This window comes from Apostichopus japonicus, chromosome 18, assembly GCF_037975245.1.
Source record: "Apostichopus japonicus isolate 1M-3 chromosome 18, ASM3797524v1, whole genome shotgun sequence".
Classification (NCBI taxonomy): domain Eukaryota; kingdom Metazoa; phylum Echinodermata; class Holothuroidea; order Aspidochirotida; family Stichopodidae; genus Apostichopus; species Apostichopus japonicus.
The window spans coordinates 15,686,961-15,710,331 of NC_092578.1; the positions used below are offsets into that span (position 1 = coordinate 15,686,961).

A 23,371-nucleotide genomic window follows, 5' to 3' on the forward strand; every position below is an offset into this window, starting at 1 on the left:
CGCTTTCTGATTTGTGTTTCTGTTCTAACTGAGCCGCTATGAGAGAACGAGAATTATCACCAAATGCTAAAGCTTCCAGCGCCTTTCCCCTAAGACCCCACCAGTGCAATTAAGCAGTTGTTCAGTGTTGTTGAGGAGCCGGCAGGGATGTCAGTTGTAGGAGTTTGGGTCTCGACGCAATCGACGGACACATTCAGTTTAATTCTTTGCAGTCAGGGCAGTGTGCGTCCAGCTTTAAATGTATGATTTCCCTAAATCCTATTGTGATTCGCTTCTGGAGTATAGCCAATCTGTACCAATAACTCATACACTACACTTAACTCACACTACTGCCATACAACAAAGTAGTATATAAGACAATTGTTCTCATCGACACAGCTGCCACAATTCGTCTGATATAACTTTATAATTCGGACCGAATGTAAGATGATATTAAACTCTCACTGTGTATAGAGACCATTTAATATGCGGGAGAGATAATGTAACCATACATCATCAAATTAGCACAGTCACCCACCCCGTACCCAGCCCGAAAAAAAAACTTTCGACTACGTACTAAAACATCAAGGTGCGACTCATGTGTGTATTTATAAATAAATCATTACCTACAGATAAAGAATCAGAATTGACAGTCTGTCCAACGAATAATCTAACTCTGTATTCATAAATACCGCCATCTATTACAATTCTGTCACCACCGGCGTATAGGTCTCGCACCAAAATTAATTGCTCCCATTTATTCAACAATTACAGATATCTCTTATTCATTTTTGGATATCTCTAATGCATTTTCAGATATCTCTAATGCATTTCCAGATTTCAACATATTTGAGATATCAGAAATTGAATTCGAGATATCAAGAATTCGATTTAGAGATATCCAAACTCGAATTAGAGATATCGGGAATGTAATTCGAGATATCCAAAATTAAATTAGAGATATCAAGAATTCGGATTCGAGATATCCAAATTTGAATTAGAGTTATCAAAAATTGAATTCGAGATGTCCAAAATTGAATTAGAAATATCAAGAATTCGAATCAGAGATATCCAAACTTGAATTAGAGATATCGGGTATGCAATTAGAGATATCCAAAACTGAATTAGAGATACATAGACGTAGGGAGTCCAAAACAACGGACGTGTACTACGGTACTCTAATTGTGGTGAAATATTTGAGAATGATTATTTTTGTTTTAGGGTTGCTAGTATGAAGAGTGGTTTGGTAAAAGATATTGTAAATGATGTAAGTGACTGTAAGGATAATATAGGCCTATCATTCTTATTCATATTTTAACCTCTTTATATTTACGATTATTCGTATAGTTGCTAAGTTAAATAACATCACGAGAACATTGCCGTTCTTTACCACCGTATAATTTCCAGTTACATGCGATGTAATTCGTGACGTCAATTCGTGACGTCAAAACGTTTACAGCCATGTATGTTCGTGTTTGACGCAGTTTGTTTTGTTTTGTGCGTTTTCTTTAACATGTCATTGCATTTTATGTGCAATAATTTGCTGCGTACGTCGAGAGATCATATAGATAGCGCCTTGACGCAATCCCTTTAGTCATGCCCTATTCCCTCTGGGAATGCTAATGTTATGTGTTAGTCAAAGGTTTCCTTACATGTCTTACATCGCGCATTAAATCAGTTAATTAATACGCAAGTATTTCGTGACGTCAAAACGTTTGTAGCCATGTATGATCGTGTGTGACACAGATGCGCGCACATTAAAGTCTCTTGTTTTGCGCGTTTGTTTTTAACATGTCATTGCATTTTATGCGCAGTTATTTGCTTCGTCCAGAGATCATATAGATAGCGCCTTCGCGCAATACCTTTGGCCATACCGTATTCCATATACCAATGCTAATGTTATGTGTTCGTCAAAGGTTTCGTTGCAATTATTATATCACGCATTAGATCAGTTAATACGCCAGTTTCCGCGTAAGGTAAAATGCGTCACTGTTGCGTCACTGTAGTTTTCCTAAGGTGGAAATATACTGTGATACCTAGTAACCGTTACCACACATTAGATGTCAACACATCGATTCTTAAAGTTTGCGTACTTGCTATACTTTTACTTTCGGAGCATTCAAAGCGATTATGTCTGAATTTATTCAGAAACCAAGCGAACCTGCGAATAACAACGTCGCATGGGGATTTCCCGGCTGTGATGCGTTGAGCGATGACTCGCTCCGCATCAAGTTTGGTGATTTTGAAGTCCAACCTATGGACAATGATAAGGTCAGTATATGATGCTTGTAATACTTCTCATATATGTTTCTTTGCTTAGTCTTGGACCGGGCATATAGCAACACGGGAGTAACACGGTTGTAGAATATCATCAGCTGTGGTGAGCAAAGGTAAATAGCTCGACATATTACTAGAAGGAAGAGAGTACATTCGGCTACAATATCTCAACTCTATAACTGGAGGGGGGGGGGGGGCAATTTGCAACTGCTTTTGAATTATCGTCTACATCTATCATCGGCGTGACGTCATATGAGCTAAATTATTAATCCTCGTTAAGTCAAGCTTTATTGATGAGTTTGTAGATAAGTTTGACCGATTTTACCTCTATCTCATAGCCTTGGAACGCCAAATTTCGTCAAACTATACACATGCATAATGTATATAGTAATGATATTATAACATACAATGATGGTGGCATATCGGTTCGTCCGAATTTGGCCTGCATTTGGTCGTTGTTACGATGTTGATAATCATAGGTCACCAAAAGGTCGCAAAAGTGTTCATGTTTTGTTTCCTCAATGTTGTAAGATATACCAATATGCATAGTGTGTTTAGAAACAACAAATCATAACCAATATCATGGCGCCGGTGGTTTGAATAGGAAATTGAGGGCGTAATCACGAACACAAAGCATAGATTAATTATTATATAGTCTATAATTAATCTATGTACGAAGCAACTAGATCAGTACCGGTAATGTATATCCTGATTGGAGTTATGCACGTATAGAGTGGGGAAGGAGTAGTCAGGGATACGATAAAGCAATCATGCGTAATATGTTTCACATAATGAATTATCGTTACAGCTCCCCACCCACTCCCCTCCCAAAGAAATAAATCAAATTTTGCTCATACGCCCATGTGTTTACTGTATCAGGAGAGAAATAATGGATGTCTAGTTCAATTATGATATAACATAATATTGGGCAATGTTGTCATCACAATACAATGGAATAAATGCAAAAATGGTTATATCTCAGCATTGTGACAAGTTATGAAGATGAGTCTTAGACTAATGAGTGTTATAATTCTGCGTTATATTTGATTTGAAATTTGATAATTCGTTGTCCCTTTAACCTTCTGTATGTTCTGTGGGCTCATAAAAAACTAGTCGTAGTCAGGACTATAAGTTTACCGATGATGTGCCCAAATTAAGGGGGACCAAAATTGCAAGCATTTTCAAAGACATGATATTTCGGGAAAGAGTTTATAGTTATTTTATTTACCATATCAGTCATGAAAATGTTGTAGAGGTGATCATAAATTTGGTCATTATTAGTAACTGGAAATATTTATAAAACAAACACCAGTTGCTATTTTTTTTCAAATTATTTAAAGGCAGGGCATTCTTTGTTCTTCTTTCTCAGGTCATCGTCTACCTAGATGACCTAGTTTTCGTGGACGGGGTGTTAGTGGAGGGATCTTCCGGTCTCCCTTCTGTGCCTTCTAACAACAACAACCACTCCATTCCACTTCCTTCAACCACCACCACCTTGGAGGACCAACCAACCGACCAGGAAGAACAACTGCAAGAGAGTCAGCAAAGGTGAGATGGGAAATCTGTGAAATAAGGAGAAAGAATTGGTCTCCTCTACCTTCCAGCCTTTAAGCGTTATTTAAGCGGTCCTGTCATATATAACTATTTTGTCAATTATGATGTATCATAATTCTTGTATCAAATTCAGAACGATATTTGATTAGTTCAGTCTGGTAGTTATAACAATAATTCTAAAGTCACAACAATGCTCGATGAAGAAGTTAATGGCGACAACATCGTGTAAGGAAATTACTGTTATCAAGTTGCCTCTATTCTTTTCATTTTAATCAGCTCACCTACCGAAGAACTGCGTGCAACAGTCGCTCTCTGCAACCAAACCATCGCCGACCTCGTCGACAAGAAACTTCTAAAGTTTGAAAAGACTCAGCGTGGAATATTCAAAAAGCGATCGGTCAGCCATCACCGAGAGCGGGATGACGTCATACGCGTCCTAAATCGGCTTAGCGAAGAAAGCCGTCAAGTGGTGAAGATCCATCACGATATTGCATGTCAGCTGAAAATCAAGCAACGGGATCAGACGATCCTTAAGAAAGCTGTGACCAGTTTCGGCAAAGAGGTAAAAGCCAATTCTGCCGAGCGTCGAGTAATGAAGGATGACCTCGGGTCAAAGACCGTGCAGTGTCGAGAGTTGGAGAATCAGCTCAAGGAGACCGACTCGAGGTGGAATGACAGACTTGCTGCTAAGGAGCAGGAGTGTCAACGACACAAGAAGAAGCTGATGAACATGACTCACTTATTACGAGAAAATAGTCAAACCTTAGATATCGTCACCTCGGAGCTCAACAACGCTAACACCAAAATGACGTCATTACTGGAAGACAACCAGCAGCTCAAGATCGAGATGACGTCACTCCAGATTACTGCTGATAAGACCGAGTACGATCTTCAGAATTCTCTGAGATTCAAAGATAAGCTACAAGCTGAAAAGTCTTTTCTTGAATCCGGAGTAAAGAATCTGGAGGAAAAACTGAGATCACAGAGGCAGTTCTTTTGTGAGCAAGAGGAAACCCTACGCAAGCAATGGGGAGAAATGCTTCTCATAAAGGAGAGGGATTGTGAGAGGTACAAGAAAGAGATGGAAAACATGGCCATTACTTTAAACAAGAGCAATAGCGTTGTTTATAAACTCACTGCCGAGCTTAGCAACGCTAAGAAAGAACTAACATCATTGCGAAACAATAACCGGAGTCTAAAGAAGGCTATGAAGGTTTTAGAGAAAAGTCTGGAGAAAGTTAAACAGAACTTAACTACTGCTAATGCCGAGCATGAAGCTAACATACAGTACCTCGAATCGGATGTAAAGACCATGGAAGAAAAGTTTATTTCAGAAAGAAAGATTCATAGTGAAGAGGCAAAAGTCATTAGAGAGATTCACGAAGAGAAGATGACTTGCATGAAAGGACGAATGGATTCTCAGATTGCTGCCAAAGATGAATTAATTCAAAGTCTCCAGTCCGGGATGAAAGCACTAGCAGATAAATTGAAAGAACAAAGACTGTTTCATCAAGATGAAGTGAAGGACCTTGAAAGAGAATACGAGATGAAGCTCGGAAACGGAAAGATTATGACGGAGAAAGCAATCGGAGAAAAGAACGAGCTGCTGAATAAGCTGGAAGAATTGAATCAGTCTTACACAGATGTGATGGAACACAGTAAGGAGATGGAGATGATCTATGAGATGAAAACAACGCAATACATGGGTGAGATTAATCAGCTGGAGGAAAAGCTTGATAAAGAGAAGTCTCAACTGCTGCAGCAGACGGACAGAATGGCAGAATATTATAGCAAAATGGTTGAAGAGAAAGAAAACAAACTGAAATGCTATGAAAAGAAAATGCAAGAATCTCTCAACCAGATCGAGGTTCTGAAGAAAGCTGCATCGAGAGAGAATGAATTCAAACTGAAAGCAGATGAACTACAAAGACAATTGAACGAGATGAAGAATTTAACAGAAAAACACGAACTGATGCAAGTTCGTTTATTCCTTGAGACCTGCTGCAGTAACGCTGCCATTGAAGAATTAACAGCAACCTTTCAACAAGAAAAAGTAAGTTATGAGTCTAAGTACAAAAAGGAACTTAGCCAAACAAGATGTAACTACGACGTTCTTGTAAGGAACAGCCAAACACTTAGAGAGGAAAATGACGAAGCAAAGAAGAAGCTGATTGATCTCCTCCAGAAAGTTGACAGTACCGACTTGCAACAAGACCAAGAAGAAATGCAATCTGAAAGAGCTGGGGAACACAGAGGGTCTTTCATGAAACACAAAGAAGAAATGTCTGACATAGACAAGGGTTCACATTCACAGCTATCTTTCCTGGTATGTGAACTTGATCAATATCTGATTCACAGGAATCAGTTCACGCATCATGTAGGACGGGAACTTGTACAACAAAACAAGGAGAAAACAGATGAATTGCTGGCACTTGAGGGCAAAATAAAACGTTTGGAAAAGACTAACATTGATCTTCAGAAAGATTCAGAATATAAAGCAGATCACTTACGTCAAAATAACAAACAATTGCAAAAGAGGTTTTTAAATCTACAGGACAAACATGCGAACCTAAGGCAACAATACGATAAAATGAAACACAGGATGCATGTGAAGACTGATGGGTTGTTAACATGGAAGCGAGACAAGGGTCTTTTGTCAGATAATGACCTACAAGCTGATCGTGACATCAGAGTGACGCAACTGAAAGGAGAACTGAATGAGAAGACCAAGGAGCAGGAGGAGATGAGATCGTTGATTCGTTGGTTGAAGAAAGATTTATACAAAGCTAACAACGACTTGGTACAGCTCAAGAAAGAAAATACTGAAGTTATTAGTAGTAATGGGAAGTTGGAGAGCGAATTGCAGCAATGGATTCATCAAGCTTCATCGATGAGGAAAAACGATGTTCACGCGATGCATAGAGCGATGCAGTTAAAGGAAGCGGAGCGTGTTAAGACTCATGCAAAAATGAATTTCATACAAATGAAAAAGAAAAATATGTGGAACGAGCAGGAAATGGAAAGAATACAGGCGATCGTCGCGGAGAGGGAAGAAGAATTCAAAAGGATTAGCCGGGATTTGGCGGATCGTGAGAGTGACGTCACAGCTCTGCTCAGTGAGTTAGACACAGCAAAGTAAGTATTCATGAAATTTACGTAACAGGTTTGATGTTATACAAAATATTTTGTAAAAATCTTGTAGTTAGAGGAAGGGAATGTTTGGTGACACGTTAAATTTTCTTTCTTGCAAACCGGTTAACTGATTAATTTTGGATTAAACTAACCGGTTATATAAAACCCTATCGATTTGTGTGTGTGTGTGTGTGTGTTTTCTTCTGAGGACTCCGTGAATGCCATAATACCCGTAAGAGTAGACTTATTTCAATGTTACCATCTTTGAAAAGCTTGTACGCAGGTTACATCAGAAACCACGTCCAAGCAATGTAGAAAACTATCTGGCGAAAACCTGGGCTTATGTGCGTCCCGAAAAACTAAAAAAGACAGAATATTTATATGATTATGGATGTCTGTGTACAAAAGTGATTAATATACATATATATATATATATATATATATATATATATATATTCTTATTTTTGCTCCAATATAGTTGGTTTATTCTCTTCCATTTACAGGATGAAGGTTAAAGAGAAAACAAAGGAGATGAAGAGGTTGCAGAAGCCAATGGAAGAAATCGAGAAAGATAACAGAGATCTACAGGAGGAGATCATGGCTCATGAAAATACTTAAAGAAACAAATATCAGACTTGGGGCGGGGGAGGGGTGGGTCGGGATGGGATGGAGCTTAGAGGGAAAGGAGCGACATCAGAGCGAAGCCTCAATCAAGAAAAATGTTGATAATCTTTCTGCAATGATAATGAAAATTTTGAAAAAGTTGAAGAAAATGATACACGCGTAAAGTATTTCATGCTAAGTGCTAAAAATGCAGTAAATATTTCACAAACTGGCCAGTTAGTAAAACCAGAAATTGTAAAACATGTGAAAGTTAAATAACATTAAAAATAATAAATACTAAAAATTGTTTTTCCCTATCATAATTTATTCTGCATATATTAATCCTGTTTTACATGAGATATTACGTTAGACCGATCTTTAATTTTTTTTTATTCCTCTTTAACAGATTTAACCAAATAGGATAAACAATGCAGGACGTATAACATTTAGTATAATCATAACAAGGTTAAAGGAAAACGCAAGGGCGGCGGAACAGGGGGCACAGGGGGCACGTACCCCCACTTTTCCTCAGGTTAAAAATGTGCCCTTTTTCTACATAAAAATTGAGGTGTCTCAAGTTAGCAAGAGGCCAGGGAACCAGAATGAACACTCGGGAAGGGCCGTTTCCGGCCATCTGAGGGGTTTGTAAAACCAAAAATTTTCTTGTACGCTCCGCGCCAACCCATGGTGGCGCTCCGCTCAGATAGTCGTGCATACAACTTTGCAAATCCTGACTACGCCCCTCACTTTTAATGAATTTCTGTGGGTCAAACTCAAAGCTATTTCGAATGGAAAAAAATGGTTAAGATATTTACAAGAAACAAACTCTAATTCGGAAGATTCCTACATTAGCAACTAGCATGATTTCACCTCATTTTGTCTCAAAAGATAACTTGTTCCTTGTTTTCCAATTTGCACATTGGATATTGCAGTGCTAGTATGCATATTTTCCTTGAGGGGGGGGGGGGGCGTTGATGGAGTGATGTGTATACGCAAATAAGTAAATACAATAAGAGTTATCAAGGGTACTAAGGCTGCATCAGTCCAATCGAATTTCTGCAAAGTGCCCTTTGATGTCGGTGCCCCCCCCCCAGATTAAAAGTGCTTCCGCCGCCCTTGGGAAAACGTCCCCCTAATATTCATCTTAAAATGGTTAAAATATTATTTGTGTTTCTCTATCCCGAACGATTCGACCATGTAATCTTGCCACCAAAATATTGTGAATATTATACCAAACCATTGATTAAATGCTGTTATGCATTTGTCAAAATAGAAAGCGACCTCACTCTGTTATCCTACGTTTGAATCCCGACTAGCCACGATTTTTCAGGTGACGACGGTCAAGATCGGAGTTCAATCGGCCAGTGGTCAGCTGCTGGCTTGACATGGAAGATGATCAGTGTGATACAAAGTTACATCATGACTCATAGGAGTTTTCGCGTCTTATCAAGGGATTTAGGAGCCTTGCCCTGCACGGATCGATCATGAATTTTCATTCTGACTATCGCTTCTCGGCCTTATGTTCCCTTTTAGGGAATCGTGGTAGATACCTGACGATTATCACACAGTCACAGACTCGATGCAAGGGGACTGGTGTTGAGAGCGGATTAGTCTTTTGGTTGTTTGGTTTTTCTTGCCCAAGTTCTTTCCAATGTGACTTTTCTTAAAAAGTATCATTCTGACCATTGCTAGGGATGAAGGAATCCGAATGCAAGATAAGGACGACGTGGGGATTGGGGAGCAGCTAAGAATAAAACGTGAAAAAAACATGTTAAGATATTAAGAATAAGAATTAATACAGATCGGACTATATTATCCTTATAGTCACTAAACGTCATTTAATAATATCTTTTACCCAACCACTCTTCATACTAGCGACCCTTAAATGAAAGCAAAAAAAATCATTCTAAAATACTTCCTAAAATGCTTCCTACTAAACTTCCTAAAATACCACCTCGGAGGGAGGGAGGGAGGGCGGGCTTGCCCTATTACCACCAGAGCCGTATATAGAGAGAGTTTGGCCAACCATGTAACCGATTTGGATTGGTCGAGAGGGAAAACGCCCACACAGGGTGGTAAAATAGGTCCACTTGAAAACTTTATAGCAGACGACACGCATACTCACAGTGTATGGACTATCGTTTGTGTAAACGAAAAAAGTACGAAATTATGAAAGAAATGGTGCTGGGGATGCTGCAATCGGTCAAAGCATGGATATTGTTGTTTGATTATCCGACTGACCATAAAAAAGAGGAATTTTTTGGAAGTAGAAAGAACAAGATGGAGATCTAATGAAAAAAAAGTCTGTGTAGCCTAGGCCCATACTAGCCATAGGCCCTAGTGTAATACGAGTAATGTACAAGCAATGCGAGAATTTTACGTTCAGACTGGTTTCTGTAATTACATGCATGGCTATTCTCTCTCGTTTTACGATCCACAAATTCGATTTCATTATGCCAGCTCTCCTAATCATAGGCATGGCAGTTTCAGTCGCACATATAGTTATCCTAATTCCTAGTTATTGTATGCCTAGGCTATGCCTAGCCTAAAAAAGTATCACTTTTAGTTTAATGTAAAAGGGTGGGCTAGCCTCTAGGCATCACGTAAAGCCCTAATCCTTAGTTAAGCCCGAAGCATAAGTTAAGCCTGGGCTTAGTTAGACCTGGACCATTCCTTCTATTACTACAACTGTTATAGCACATTACATAATATGGCACAGTATAAGGCCCAATTAAACTAGGTCTAAGGAAAACAAAGTAGCCTAGTCCTAAACTAGTTAGGCTAGGTCTATACTCATTGGCAACTTGTGGGTTGTGTACACATACAGGCCTAATTATATAGACCCTTTTTAGTATGCCATAAACAAGTGCCCAAATGGTTAAATGATCTTGGTTTGTGTTAATTGTCAGCATTGGCCTAGCCTTTTTAGGCTAACATGAATTCAGCCTAATTTTTTCTTCTTCAAAAGTATAGCCTAGGCCTTGGTTTAATTTGGATGCAGTCAACTATCATTTATCAAAGTTGCATCAGTACCTCCTTATTCCCTTAATTGACACCCACATTGATGATTGAAGTTAAAAAAAATCTTTTTAAATTATCTTTAGACAGTAAATTTTAACTCCCTGAATTTCAGGACTTTTTTACAAATCAAAGGTGACATGTGCTCTGAAGAAAAACTCCTAACATAAAAAGCCACAGTTAGCAGACTGTGATAATGACAAACCTGGTGAGTGACTACTAGACTGAAATCCAGTTCCTGCAACCACAGCAATAAAGTCTTTGTTTTAATCAATGCACTTGTGTGTTTGAAACTTTCAAATGGACACTCAATGGCAGTTGGTTAAGATATAAGATTTTACCTTCATCATGGAGAGTTGAAGGGAATCTGCCTCATCATCTGAATAATGGACTCAAGGATAGCAACAAATCATGATTGGATAATGATTTTGAGCAAGTAAATATCTGGCAATTTGAAAGTTTGTATTATTTTTTTACATATTATTTAAGCTGTTTAGCTCACACACAAGCAAATGATCAAGTGACAACAACCGATGCAGTATATTTAAAGGTATTGAAGACTTGCCCTAAACCGCTCTCTGAAAAAGTTTACTTTCGGTTGCTTGCAAGTGAAGTTTTTTTTGTGTCGCTACAAAATGCAGACAGTAATGAAACCTGATACCTTGTTATCTTTTATCTAGACCTGAGATGTCCACGCTGCTATGTGCACTGTGTTGTGGGTATTGACTGTGATGTTTGTATTGACTGTACACTAATGTCTATTTACAGATGGTAGCAAGCTGTATGTGTATTTTCTGGGATCAATGGTGGTGTCTAACACTTCTGTTACACCGCATTCGAAACTAGGTCAGATAACCGGCATGAGACGTTTCTTTGTGCGGGAGTCTCCACACCCTTTAAGGAGAAGTATTTATATCCCATTAATAGAGAAAGAATTATGTTTCAATTGGTAGCATGCAACTTAAAATTTTGCAAACATTAGATACAATCAAACAATAACAAGGTTCATTTACAAGGTAATCTACTGCCCTTTATTTCACATTAGTCTGTCACATTAGAAGGTCACAGCTTTCAATAATTATACAAACAAATTCCCTTGATGGGTGCTTCGTTAGATTCCTGCAATTTTCAAGTTTATCAATGTAATAAGTTCTGAATGTGGCAATGTGGAGAAGCTTTGGGATAATCTGTGGATAAGACTGCCAGACTATCAACAAGATTCCACATCCATGCAACTCCAACTGCTTCCTTCACCTCCTTGCAGATGTACCACATGTCCAAAAAAAAGTCAGCATTGGTTAATGTAATTAAAATCTGGCTTCCTCCTGAGCTGGCAAATACACATGAATTGTCAAGTACAGAGGTCAGTGTGAAACCACTGAAAGATCTTCTCAGCTTTCAAGAAAACAAAGACTTGAAGCCAAATTGACAGAGGCCACACTGATACCATTCCACTCTCATAAGATGAAGGTATCACACACACTTCATTTTGCTTCTGCGATGCAGTGCCTGGTAGACTGTGAGGGTCACCCAATGGATGTTTTAACAACTGCCTGGTTTATAGAGCTCTGCAACAGATAATTCATCCTAATGTCTAGTCGTCATCCTGTCATGGCCTTGAGCAAGTTGAACCCACTTCAACACAAAGCAGCTATTGAATTCTTGTCTAGGTACTGTCAAATCCACATCACCATCATTGCTGGTTCCAGCTGCGCTGACCATGATAAAAGAGTACAATGAGGGTTTTTTAATTCACCCAACAGAGCTTGCATTCCAGTACCTTTGGGCAGCTGAAAAGATATTCAGAAATTGTTATATATGAGTGTGTTTGTATGCATGCATATGTGTGATTTTCTTGCTTTACAGAACAGCTCCATTTTGATAAGCTATGTAACGTGGAAACCTGCCAATCATATGTTTGAAATAGGACAGGCTGAAACGATTCTTAAATGAAAAGCTTAACGACTTCTTGCATTTTTATACATCACTGTTCAGGTAAGGCCAGTAAGGGCAGTATGAAGAATAAGTAACAATTAATAATTATCATTATGGCCATTTGCTGTCTGCACTCTGCATAATAACAAACTGAATGATGTCATCAGCCCTGTGCTCAGTTGACAACACTGACAAGAAGGCACACTATGTCAGTGTGATCCATGAAACCTTATTAAGGACATGACCGTATAGTATATATGTTAATGGAAAATACATAAGCTACAACATACACCAGTATTCAGTTGTTGCAGGTTTTTTTTTTCTCGACAGACCCATTCAATCTGTTGCACCTACTATAGCCTAGTACTACATTCCTGAGAAATTAACACCACAATATCAGTCTTAGGTTTGCCCACAGACTCCCAACTATTGCTAACTCCTACACTCAAGTATATAGTTTAGTTTAGTAGAAAAAAAGACCAGGAGAGACATTCAAGTCCCCATTAAGGACCCTAAGGCTATATGAGAGGAATAAAACCGAGGACATCAAATGTCATACCCAATTACAGTACAATGCTTAATGTACTCATCCAAAGTATTCTTAAACCCATTCACACTACTTGCAATTCAACCTTCTCAGGCAAACCATTCCATCCATTCACAACCCTTGTATAAGTTGTATTAGACTGAAGAGAAAAAGTTATGCCGAATATTAATCCTACTATGTAACTTCTGGAGTTTAATACAATGACCTCTGGTACAACTACTTTTTGGCAAACCTGAAAGGATCAGTGAAGCATAAATTGTCATTTTATGTGTAGGCCTACTTTATTTAATTGAAGGATCTATTAATGTAGGCCTGATGCTATAGTTGTGCGTCTGTAATCTAGCCTAGCCAGGACTGTGATGTGTGCTTTTCGTTTGTATGACTAAAGTAGGACTAGTAGTATGAGGCGTAAAATAAAACAAGTGTAATGACAGGTTTTCAGCTAGTTTTCTATGCATTTCAGGTGTGAAGATAAACGTAAATGTCACTAACTAACGCATACTCTAATTCATTACCTGATATCCATTTTGTTCCTCGTATGCCTGTCAAAATCTGACATTCTGAGTCGCTTCGTTTGTTCGCAACGAGCAAAGCTGCTATATATTGTGTGTGGTGTTTTTCGTGTTTCGCGCAACTGGTAACGACAACTGGACCTATTTTGATGCCCATGGTTTGCGTGTGACGTCACAAATCGCCAGTTGGCCAAACTCTCTCTATATACGGCTCTGATTACCACTAATGTTCCTTTGAAAGGAACTCTAATTACAACTATTATACTTTGGCGAACGTTATCAGATTGTAGAGTCGGCTAACGTTGCACGTATAACTCGACAACACTTAAAACAAACCAGAATGCAAAATGCATTGAGGTTTCGATGACTTCAATGCACTAGACTTCTGCTTGTTAGTATAACCAGAACTACTGTAGCTGTTACAATAACACTATGGCATGCTAACACAGGTCAGTAGTGGTTATACACACCTCCATCAAAAGCAATAGGGTTCTTGTACTCAATGTTATGAATCCACACACCAAGTATTACAAAATCAAACCAAATCTCTAATAACTTCGCACATTAAAGTTGCAGAGGAGTCCACGTATGGACAAGTTAGATTGGAATGGGGTACACCCCTCAGTCCGACAAGTTTTCAGTCCGACAAGTTTTCAGTCCGAAAATATAATACACGTTTTCAGTCCGAAAATGAAATACACGTTTTCAGTCCGAAAATGAGATACACGTTTTCAGTTGGAGAATGAAAGCATGCAGTTTTAATGCCATAATACCACCAATAAAAAGTGACAGCCCGAACTGATAGTAAAGAAATCGATTGAATCTTTCGTATTATGTCTCACATCACCGGCGTCAACAAAGACTTGGGACCCCTTAACAACTATCAGTTACAAACATATGTAATCGGTTCTTTGCTCCTTAATCCGCTTCCTGTATAGTCATGGTTTATTTGGTTCTAATTCCATCAATGCAATTAACACTTACCTAGCGTCATACTTTCATTGTGTTACATTTTGTACCTCTCATTCGACTGCCAAGTACTGCTGACGAAGGTCTCAATATATTTTCTAAAATTTTACTCCTTATTTGTCAATTATGAGTCATATATATATATATATAAATATATATATATATATATATATATGTGTGTGTGTGTATATATATATATATATATATATATATGTGTGTGTATATATATATATATATATGTGTGTGTGTGTGTGTATATATATATATATATATATATTTTGTTGCAATTTTTGCAATTTAATAAAACAACATTCAAATACTTGAATATGTAGTACAAAATGCACAGAAGGTCCACTTTGTTGGGGCAGTTTTAGGTGATTTTGTGGTTTTCCCCTTCATACCAAAGTTAAGTGCACCACTGCCCTTGGAAGTCACCCCCCCCCCCCCCCCATCCATAAACTGAACCTTCAGACTCACACATAGACTCGTAGACCTGACGTCAAACTAGGTAAATTGTTATTTTTACAATTGGACACATTCTACTAGGAGCAGGGATACTAGGAGCAGGGATATTATTATTATTATTATTATTATTATTATTATTATTATTATTATTATACGGTGGAGGGTGGGGCGTGACCGTTTGAAAATGTGATCATAAAGACCTCTAAATGCAATGATTATAAAGCAAACATTTAACTGATGTAACTTTGGACACTCCCTCACCCCTTCTCGGCCTCGTGCACCCCCTCACCCCCTTCTCCCCTCTTACACCCCTCACCCCCTTCTCACCCTCTTATATCCCCCTCGCCCTCGAACTCGATAATCTTGTTCACATACGATACTTTTCTTTCTACATCTTCTACAATACGTATAAGCAATAATACAACCGTCATCTTGTATGCAATTCAGAAAAGGCTATAAGAAAGCCTTGTCGTTAAACACTGGCAAGCAATAATTGATTCATTTATTAACGTAACGTTAAGTTTGACTTGACAAGACTCTTCGACCGAGGAGCCGAGGATTATGGTTCATTTCGTCTTATATGTTTACAAGAGGAACAATTAAAAATCAGTAATCGCACAAAATGAATTAAACTCGGGCTATGATTTTTTTATGAGGTACTAGTAATCTTGAAGCGAGCGACTTACACAATGATCAGTTTAAAGAAACACATGACGATAAGAAACCCTTTGTTGTTCCTTTTAATTTTCTTTTATGGTGTTTAGACAGGGGCGTATCCAGGATTTTCTAACCCGGGGGGCGCCGGCAAATTACTCTCTAAGCGGAGCGCCACCATGAGTTGACGCGCAGCGTACAAGAAAATTTCTGGTTTTGATACTAACCCAGATCACCGGAAATGGCACTTCTCGGGCTTGAAAATGACCAACCAGATGTACACCTTTTGCCTGAGAACCAAGTATTTCCCAATAGTTCTTTTTCCACCCATTACCTGAAGATTGTCACCAGTCACAAATCATGTTCGATATCATCGCATGTCCTGTGGATCATTGCTTTTGTATATGTAATTCTACGTCGCGCCCCACAATACCCGTCAGCCCCAATTTTCAAGGTTTTTAAGCCCATTATTTGTTCAGATTTTGAAACTTCACATTTCTCGTGAATAAACTCACTTCAAAACATACCAATAATGTTGCACAAAATTTCGTCTATGGACAACCAATATAGAAAAACCTCCTTCAACCCTAACAGACCGGTCAAAATTGCACGAGTAGAGGGAAGTATGGTGAAGAATGTTGGTCAGGAAATTTTCGAAATTCAGACACAGTTAAATTATAGGTGTACAAATATTAAAACTTCTTATAACGGCTATTATAAAACTTCGTTGAAGGAAATGAAGAATAACGAAACCGAACGTAGCGTACATAGGCGTAGGAGGCGGAGGGGGGGGGGGCTGCAGCCCCTTATTCGCCATTACTAATGTAAAAGAGAGTTTTGATGATATAATTGGACCTTCATGCTTTTTCTCCATCTACATAAGACATTTCGTTGTTTACATTAGCATCCCCGGTATACTGCGCAACTTTCACGGACCGTACGGTCACGATGGCATGCGATGTAATAACCGATGCTTGCTTATATGATATTGACCATAACATATTGAACGCGCGCGGAGCGCGGGAAATTTTTGGTTATTTTTTTCGGGCAAGCCGAGATAATCGATTTCAAACTCATGTGTGCGGCCTTTGTACTCTCAGTAAGATGTATCTATTGAAACAGAAATGTTCATATATATTGGCCATTCAAGTGATTCAACAGGCAATATATAAACTCAACATAATACGCGGTATAAACGGGGAGGTTTTCTGCTGTCTCTTTAGATTGTTACAATTTTTTTATTATTATTATTATCACCACAAGCATCGTAAATATGACTCATACTTTGATGTAAATATATCTATTCTTAGAATTTTCTTATAAAGTTTCCATATTGATATTTTTTATCGTCATATGGCTTTATCACTGCTTTGCATACATGCCTATTATTAATAAAAATGAGCAAGGTTCAGTATGGCCTATATACGGTATACAAAGCAAATTTTGAAGGAAAATGTAGATAGATCTTTTAGAAACAAATCATCTTTTTTGATGATTAATTTTGAAAGTGTCTAAATGGTTTATATCATATGACTAATTATTTCAGTTTTGAATAATATATTTCCGCGTAGACATGTGTATTCCAGAAAGAAAAAGAAAGAAGTAGGTATTAAAATATTATTAAAAGTTATCGCGTCCTCGTATATACTTGTAACGAACATAATTTATTATGTGCCAATGAAGATTAATTTTCAATATTGTATCCCGTCACTGAACATTTATGTTAATTATATCGTTTTCAATGTTACCTACATAAAAAGAACAGCGTATCAAATTTTATGAGATGCAGGTAAACATTTACAGATTTACAGATATAAATCGAACGTAACGTATACATGCGCATGTAGGGAATGGTTACCCCCGCCCCCCCCCCCTCCGTGCACGGACTCCCATTGGGGTTTATGCGAGACCTGGATATGAGTATAAAAATTAATTAGCAAACAAAATACTGCCTAGAGGGAAAACACTTTCTTCACCTTTTCCTCAGCTTATTCTATCCGAAACAACACACACACACACACATGTTTGTATTACATTAAGACCGAGGACCCCGTTGTATTTTCCATTGTTCTAATCCACGTACCCTAACCCTAACAATACCCCCATACAATAGAATTCTTCCGAGGACGTGGTGATTCTTTAGAAATCACAACCGAGGACCTGGAATTCTTTTGTTCAAGTCCTCGGTCAGAATACAAAACAAACGCACACTCACAGACACAATAAAATAGCCTATAGTAAATACAACCTTACGTTAAACCTCATTCATAGCCTAAATATGGCTCAGAAAGCACTATTTTCGCGTCTACATTTGTATTTCCTCTTTCTGGGGGGGGGGGGGGGGGAAGGGGGCAATCTAACCTACTTCCCCTCTACTTTGGAATCGGCTTCAACGGCCTGAAGGGCCACAACCCTCCATTTTAAATCCTGGATCAGCCTCTGACCATTAATCCAAACTATTGTTTTCTTAATAATCTATTTAGCTTGGTTGCTTATTTTAAACGGTTATTTGCATTTAATTTTTAATTTATAAACAAGAATTTTCAGCCTATCCAATTAGGAGAATACTATTACAAAGTTCATCGTTAAGAAGTAAAGAGCCTAAGGTTAACTCATTTTGCACTTTTCTTTACGATTAAAGATCAATTGACGCGTTCGAGACGCAGGAGTTCAGAGTGTCATAAAAGTAGCTGTCATACGATAAAAATATTAAAACCTATATGTGAACGGAGACTATAGCAGGAAGCAATCAGAATAAACCGCTTATTTTTACACCGTGTAATTGTATAAGACCTCCTATAACAGAAAATCAGTACCTTGATTTGTTGTTGAGGATTTGGTTAATTAGTGTAGTTATGCTTTATGTGCTTATCCTCTAACATTAAGATAGGTGAGAAAATAAATTTGTTCGGAAAAACAGAAGATGTCTTTGGTCTTTAAAAAAAAGTTCGGTTAGCTGGACCTTTGTCAAAGAGTTTATACCATAGCGACAGAAGCGGATCAAAAATCCATTTGAAACCAGTGGTGTAGCTACGGGCGAGGGAGGGGTAGCTACGGGTGAGGGATGGGGACCAGGGGGTGGCAGGCCCCCAATATTTGTCTGACCCCCAATGTCACAAAAAACTTTTCCTTTTTCTGTAGAACATAGTCTCCCCCCCCCCCCATACCCCTAAAAAGCTAACAGCAGAAGACTAGCCACGCCACTGTTTGCAACTGACGTTTAACGTACTTGCACTGCTGTTCAATATTCTATTGGAAAAGTTAATTTCTAATCTTCGTCAGTAACGGTATTGAGAAAAAGGTCGTACCATTGTTATGTCAACACATAGGCGTAGGAGGCGGGGGGGCTGGGGGGGCTGCAGCCCCCCCAACAATTTTTTTGGGTGAAAATTCGGGCAATATGCTGAGAATTTTCGGGCACCTGCTGGAAGAATAATAATATGCAATATGTTTTTCTGGGGTTTTTTTGGTAAAAATTCGGGAATATGCTGAGAATTATTCGGGCATCTACTGAAAGAATCATAATTTGCAATGTGTTTTTCAATTTTTTGGTGAAAATTTGGGCAATAGGCCTATGCTGAGAAGTTTTCGAGCACCTACTGAAAGAAGAATAATTTGCAATGTGTTTTTCAAATATTTTGGTGAAAATTCGGGCAATATGCTGATAATTTTTTCGGGCACCTACTGAAAGAATAATAATTTGCATTTTTTTCAATTTTTTTGGTGAAAATTTGGGCAATATGCTGAGAATTTTTCGGACACCTACTGGAAGAATAATAATTTGCAATGTGTTTTTCAATTTTTTGGTGAAAATTCGGGCAATAGGTCTATGCTGAGAAGTTTTCGAGCACCTACTGAAAGAAGAATAATTTGCAATGTGTTTTTCAAATATTTTGGTGAAAATTCGGGCAATATGCTGATAATTTTTTCGGGCACCTACTGAAAGAATAATAATTTGCATTTTTTTCCAATTTTTTTGGTGAAAATTTGGGCAATATGCTGAGAATTTTTCGGGCACCAGTGCCAGAGCGTCCATACATTCAGAGGGGCGATGATCCCTGACGGACTCAAATGGACTGCTGGCGCCCTTTTCAGCTTTTTACCACTTTTTTCTTATTCGCGATTATCGACTTTTTTATTGCGCTCTCAAATACCTATTGACATTTTTCACATTTTGTTGGTGCAATTTTCTGACAAATGGCGATGACACCTATTTATCCTTCATTTTTCTGCAAATTAGCAAGGCCCGGAAGCGAATATATTTTTCCCAAACTGAACTGACACTGAAATTATTTCCTCGATTCTGATTGGTTATCAGCGAGCACGTGATATACTTTAGTTTTCAACATGGATCCTCCATAATCTGTCGATATCAGTATGATCAACACAATCAAATTCAAGATATTAACATTAGCAACTTTCCAGAACTTTTAGTAGGTATATTTGAACGAAAGTATAGAGTGAAGCAACTATTCCCAACTACTGCGCCCATTATAGGCAGTCCTCGTTCGTTTGTTTACTCGCTTGACTCCGCTCTACACAACACATACATGTAATGTAGCCTATTGTACTGTGTATAGTATACAACACAATAACACACAGTGCATTTGTAATTGTATACATGTAGCCGATGTACATATGTACCGTGGTGTTTGGTTGCGATACTTTTAGTTTTATAATCATAAATTCAAAATGTATTCAGTCAATGAATCATGATAGGCCTAGTCGAATATGTAGTGGCCATGAAGACGCGCGAGCGAGTGTGTGTCAGCCAGTGAGTGTACACAAACATGGCATTTGACGATATGTCTGTGTCTTTTGACTTGTTAACTAGTTGTATATAGCATTATAACCTATACGTATACGTAACCACATATGTTTACCTGCACAATTAGAAGTTCTTATACATGGTGACATAGTAGGCCTGCATAAACCGTATATACGTATTCGTACTAGTTCGAGATCTCAAATTCATTAATATAGGCCCTACCGCCCTTGCAGTAGCTCTTGATAACTGGAAGCCTCACATTGTATCTACATGTAGGCACACTTAGGCCTACATACTTTAACTTAGCCTGTATATGGCGTACACACGTAATTTTGACATGATGCGGCCCATGAGGATTGGTATGATCAACACTAACAGTGTCACATACATTCATTCATAAACGCCGACTACCATTCCGGTTTTGATCAGCCAATCAGAATCGAGGAAATAATTTCAGTGTCAGTTCAGTTTGGGAAAAAAATATTCGCGGCCCGGAAAGGGTCATTTCCGGCGATCTAGGGAGTATCTTTACTCAAAAATTTCTGTACGCTCCGCGCCAACCTGTGGTGGCGCTCCGCTTAGATAGTGTCAAAAGCACCCCTACAGACCCATTCTCTCCCCCCCCCCTGACCAATACCCCTCGCTCCGCCACTGGCACTACTGAAAAAAGAAGAATAATTTGCAATGTGTTTTTCAATGGTTAAACTGATATTATTATCATTATTATTGTAAGGACTTCCCCAATAATTATAACCAATATAGAAGGGTAATAACACGAAAAATGATTTTATGTTATTGGCAGGTGTAGTAACTGATGGATGCCTATATGATATGCACATTAACGTGTAGAACGCGCGCGGAGCGCGCGAAAAAATTTTGGTTATATTTTTCGGGCAAGTCGTTACAGCCCCCCCAAATCAAATGAGGCTCCTACGCCTATGTGTCAACATGACCACCCCCCTTTTTCACCCTTCCTTTTCTTCAAGTATAGCCGCCTTGAAAATGAGGATACACTATACTTTATCACATGTTTTCCCGATATCCCTAATTGACCCCGGGTTTGTACCACCCCCCCCCCTGAGCCCAGTGTCTCTCGTGAGGCCCGCTCGTCAATAAGATACAGCGAGACACTTTTGCGTCAGCCCCCCCCCCACCCTCCCTTGTGTTGTGGGAACTGCTATATATACTTGCGTGTACCAATGGTACCTGATTCCTTCCTATGCCACTGGACCGGGATATCACACAATGTGGAGATGACTCATTTCGACCAGTAATACCGAGCGGAAAATTGATAGACTAAACGGATTTGACAATATACCGGTAGCGTCTCAATATTAGCTGAACGGTCAATCGGAGAATAGGAAGCAATTAAAGCCGGCCGGTGACAAAAACCGTCTTATGAGAAAGTCATGAAATGAATAGAAAAATTATAGTTTTACCAGGATATATAAAACTGATTATGAATAACTTTATATACGAATTGTGCAGCTCCGAAGCAATGTGGACAGGTACCGGTACGTTTGGTTCAACAGTAAAGTTATAGTAGGCTATATGTGAGCCTATAGTTGCATGATCAAAACAGTTGAACCTTCCACGTTGAATATTATCACCCTTAGTAACAGAGGCGGCGGAAGCTATGGCTGAGGATCTCATTGAATGGGATAGGTGGAGCACAAACTTCAAAAACTTCGGAAACTTTCTAATAGTTTACAGGTTTCTTAATTTTCCAACAAAAATTTTTTTATTAAATAACAAATGGACACTTTTTTCTTTACAAAGATGAAAAAAGAGTATACTTTCCATTAAAAAATAAAGGAGATGGGAACTTAGGAACATGATAACTTTTGCTGAGAGCGGAGGAGGGGGGGGGGGGGTGTAGGTGGTACATGTGCTCCGGCTTCGCCGCCCCTGCTCAGTAGCCCAATAGGGATCAAACCAATGACTGAATAGCTACCGAAAAATTAGCACGCGTATATATATGTCTATATGCAACAAAATGACAGGTCGTTTTATCTAAATGTTCTGTGCTCTACACAAACCGATACTTGTAAACTATTCTCAATGGTTGTATATTGACTCGCAGATTTTTCTCGGTCTATCTTTTCGTCCAACCTTGATCCCAGAAATCCCTATGATAATCTTATCAGGAAGGATAGAATGTTACGGTTAAAGAAGATTATGTTAATGAGAAAGGATAGACATCATAATGAACAGCTTTGATATTGTTTTATCTACGTATATACCTGAACAATGTTGATGTTTACGTAACCTTTTCCTCATTGTTGAAACTGATGTATTAGTTTTGCATTCAAGCAGCGGCGTCTTGGCGCCATTTGGTCGTTCATGGAGAGACAAATCCAATAATCTTCTTTACCTTATGATAACTATTTGAAAAAATGAGAAAAATCTTGCTCCGTTTGGGAGATATGCAAATTTTAAAGTCATGTCTTTGAGCTGACATTTTGTAAATCTATGATGTCATAGTCACTTTGAGATATGGAACCTTTTACTTTTACTAGTATAGACATAATTCCCATTTAATTCTATCACTTTTGATATTTCTTTTCTATAGGAAGAATTCAATGAAGTGAACGTCAAGTACTTTTGTTTAATTTCAAAAAAAAATAACAAGTTGAATACCTTCAAAAGTTGAAGGTTAGCACAGGATATGGATTTTTGAAGACTCCAAAATTTATCTGCTTTTTCTATATTTAGACAAAACAAACAGTTTATGGGATTTAATGTTAGGTAAAGTTCACTTTCATTTCCTAAATTACTAAACGACTGGAGATTAAGGCTTAAATTTACGAGTTCATATTTCATAACAAAGTAGGTATTTTGGTTTTACGTCGGGTGTTAAGGAAATCGGAAGTTCTAGTTTATGTGTGATCTACTTCCAACCATTTCCTTTCCATTACTTTATTTTCTCTTTCTAAAATTGTGGGCGTTTCTTTTACG

General features: G+C 38.4%; 1 protein-coding gene and 1 long non-coding RNA gene across 2 annotated transcripts; one reads left to right on the forward strand and one right to left on the reverse strand.

The window, feature by feature from the left end:
• Positions 1-1,000: 1,000 nt before the first annotated feature.
• On the forward strand, positions 1,001-8,565 carry LOC139958992 (uncharacterized). The gene is made up of 4 exons (XM_071956461.1): positions 1,001-2,250; positions 3,626-3,804; positions 4,087-6,945; positions 7,446-8,565. The coding sequence occupies exons 1-4, from the start codon at positions 2,110-2,112 to the stop codon at positions 7,558-7,560; spliced, it is 3,294 nt and encodes a 1,097-aa protein (XP_071812562.1). The 5' UTR covers positions 1,001-2,109; the 3' UTR covers positions 7,561-8,565.
• A 3,006-nt stretch (positions 8,566-11,571) lies between these two features.
• Positions 11,572-13,771, reverse strand: LOC139958996 (uncharacterized). Its single transcript, XR_011789933.1, has 2 exons — positions 13,561-13,771; positions 11,572-12,353 (listed from the first exon to the last, which is right to left on the reverse strand). It is a non-coding gene; the product is annotated as an uncharacterized lncRNA (long non-coding RNA).
• Between the last annotated feature and the right edge of the window lie 9,600 nt (positions 13,772-23,371).

Bases quoted from the DNA above. Each gene is read 5' to 3' on its own strand.
- LOC139958992 (XM_071956461.1), top strand. From the start codon at position 2,110: ATGTCTGAATTTATTCAGAAACCAAGCGAACCTGCGAATAACAACGTC. The intron at 2,251-3,625 runs GTCAGTATATGA...CTTCTTTCTCAG, and splicing joins AACCTATGGACAATGATAAG to GTCATCGTCTACCTAGATGA. The intron at 6,946-7,445 runs GTAAGTATTCAT...TTCCATTTACAG, and splicing joins AGTGAGTTAGACACAGCAAA to GATGAAGGTTAAAGAGAAAA.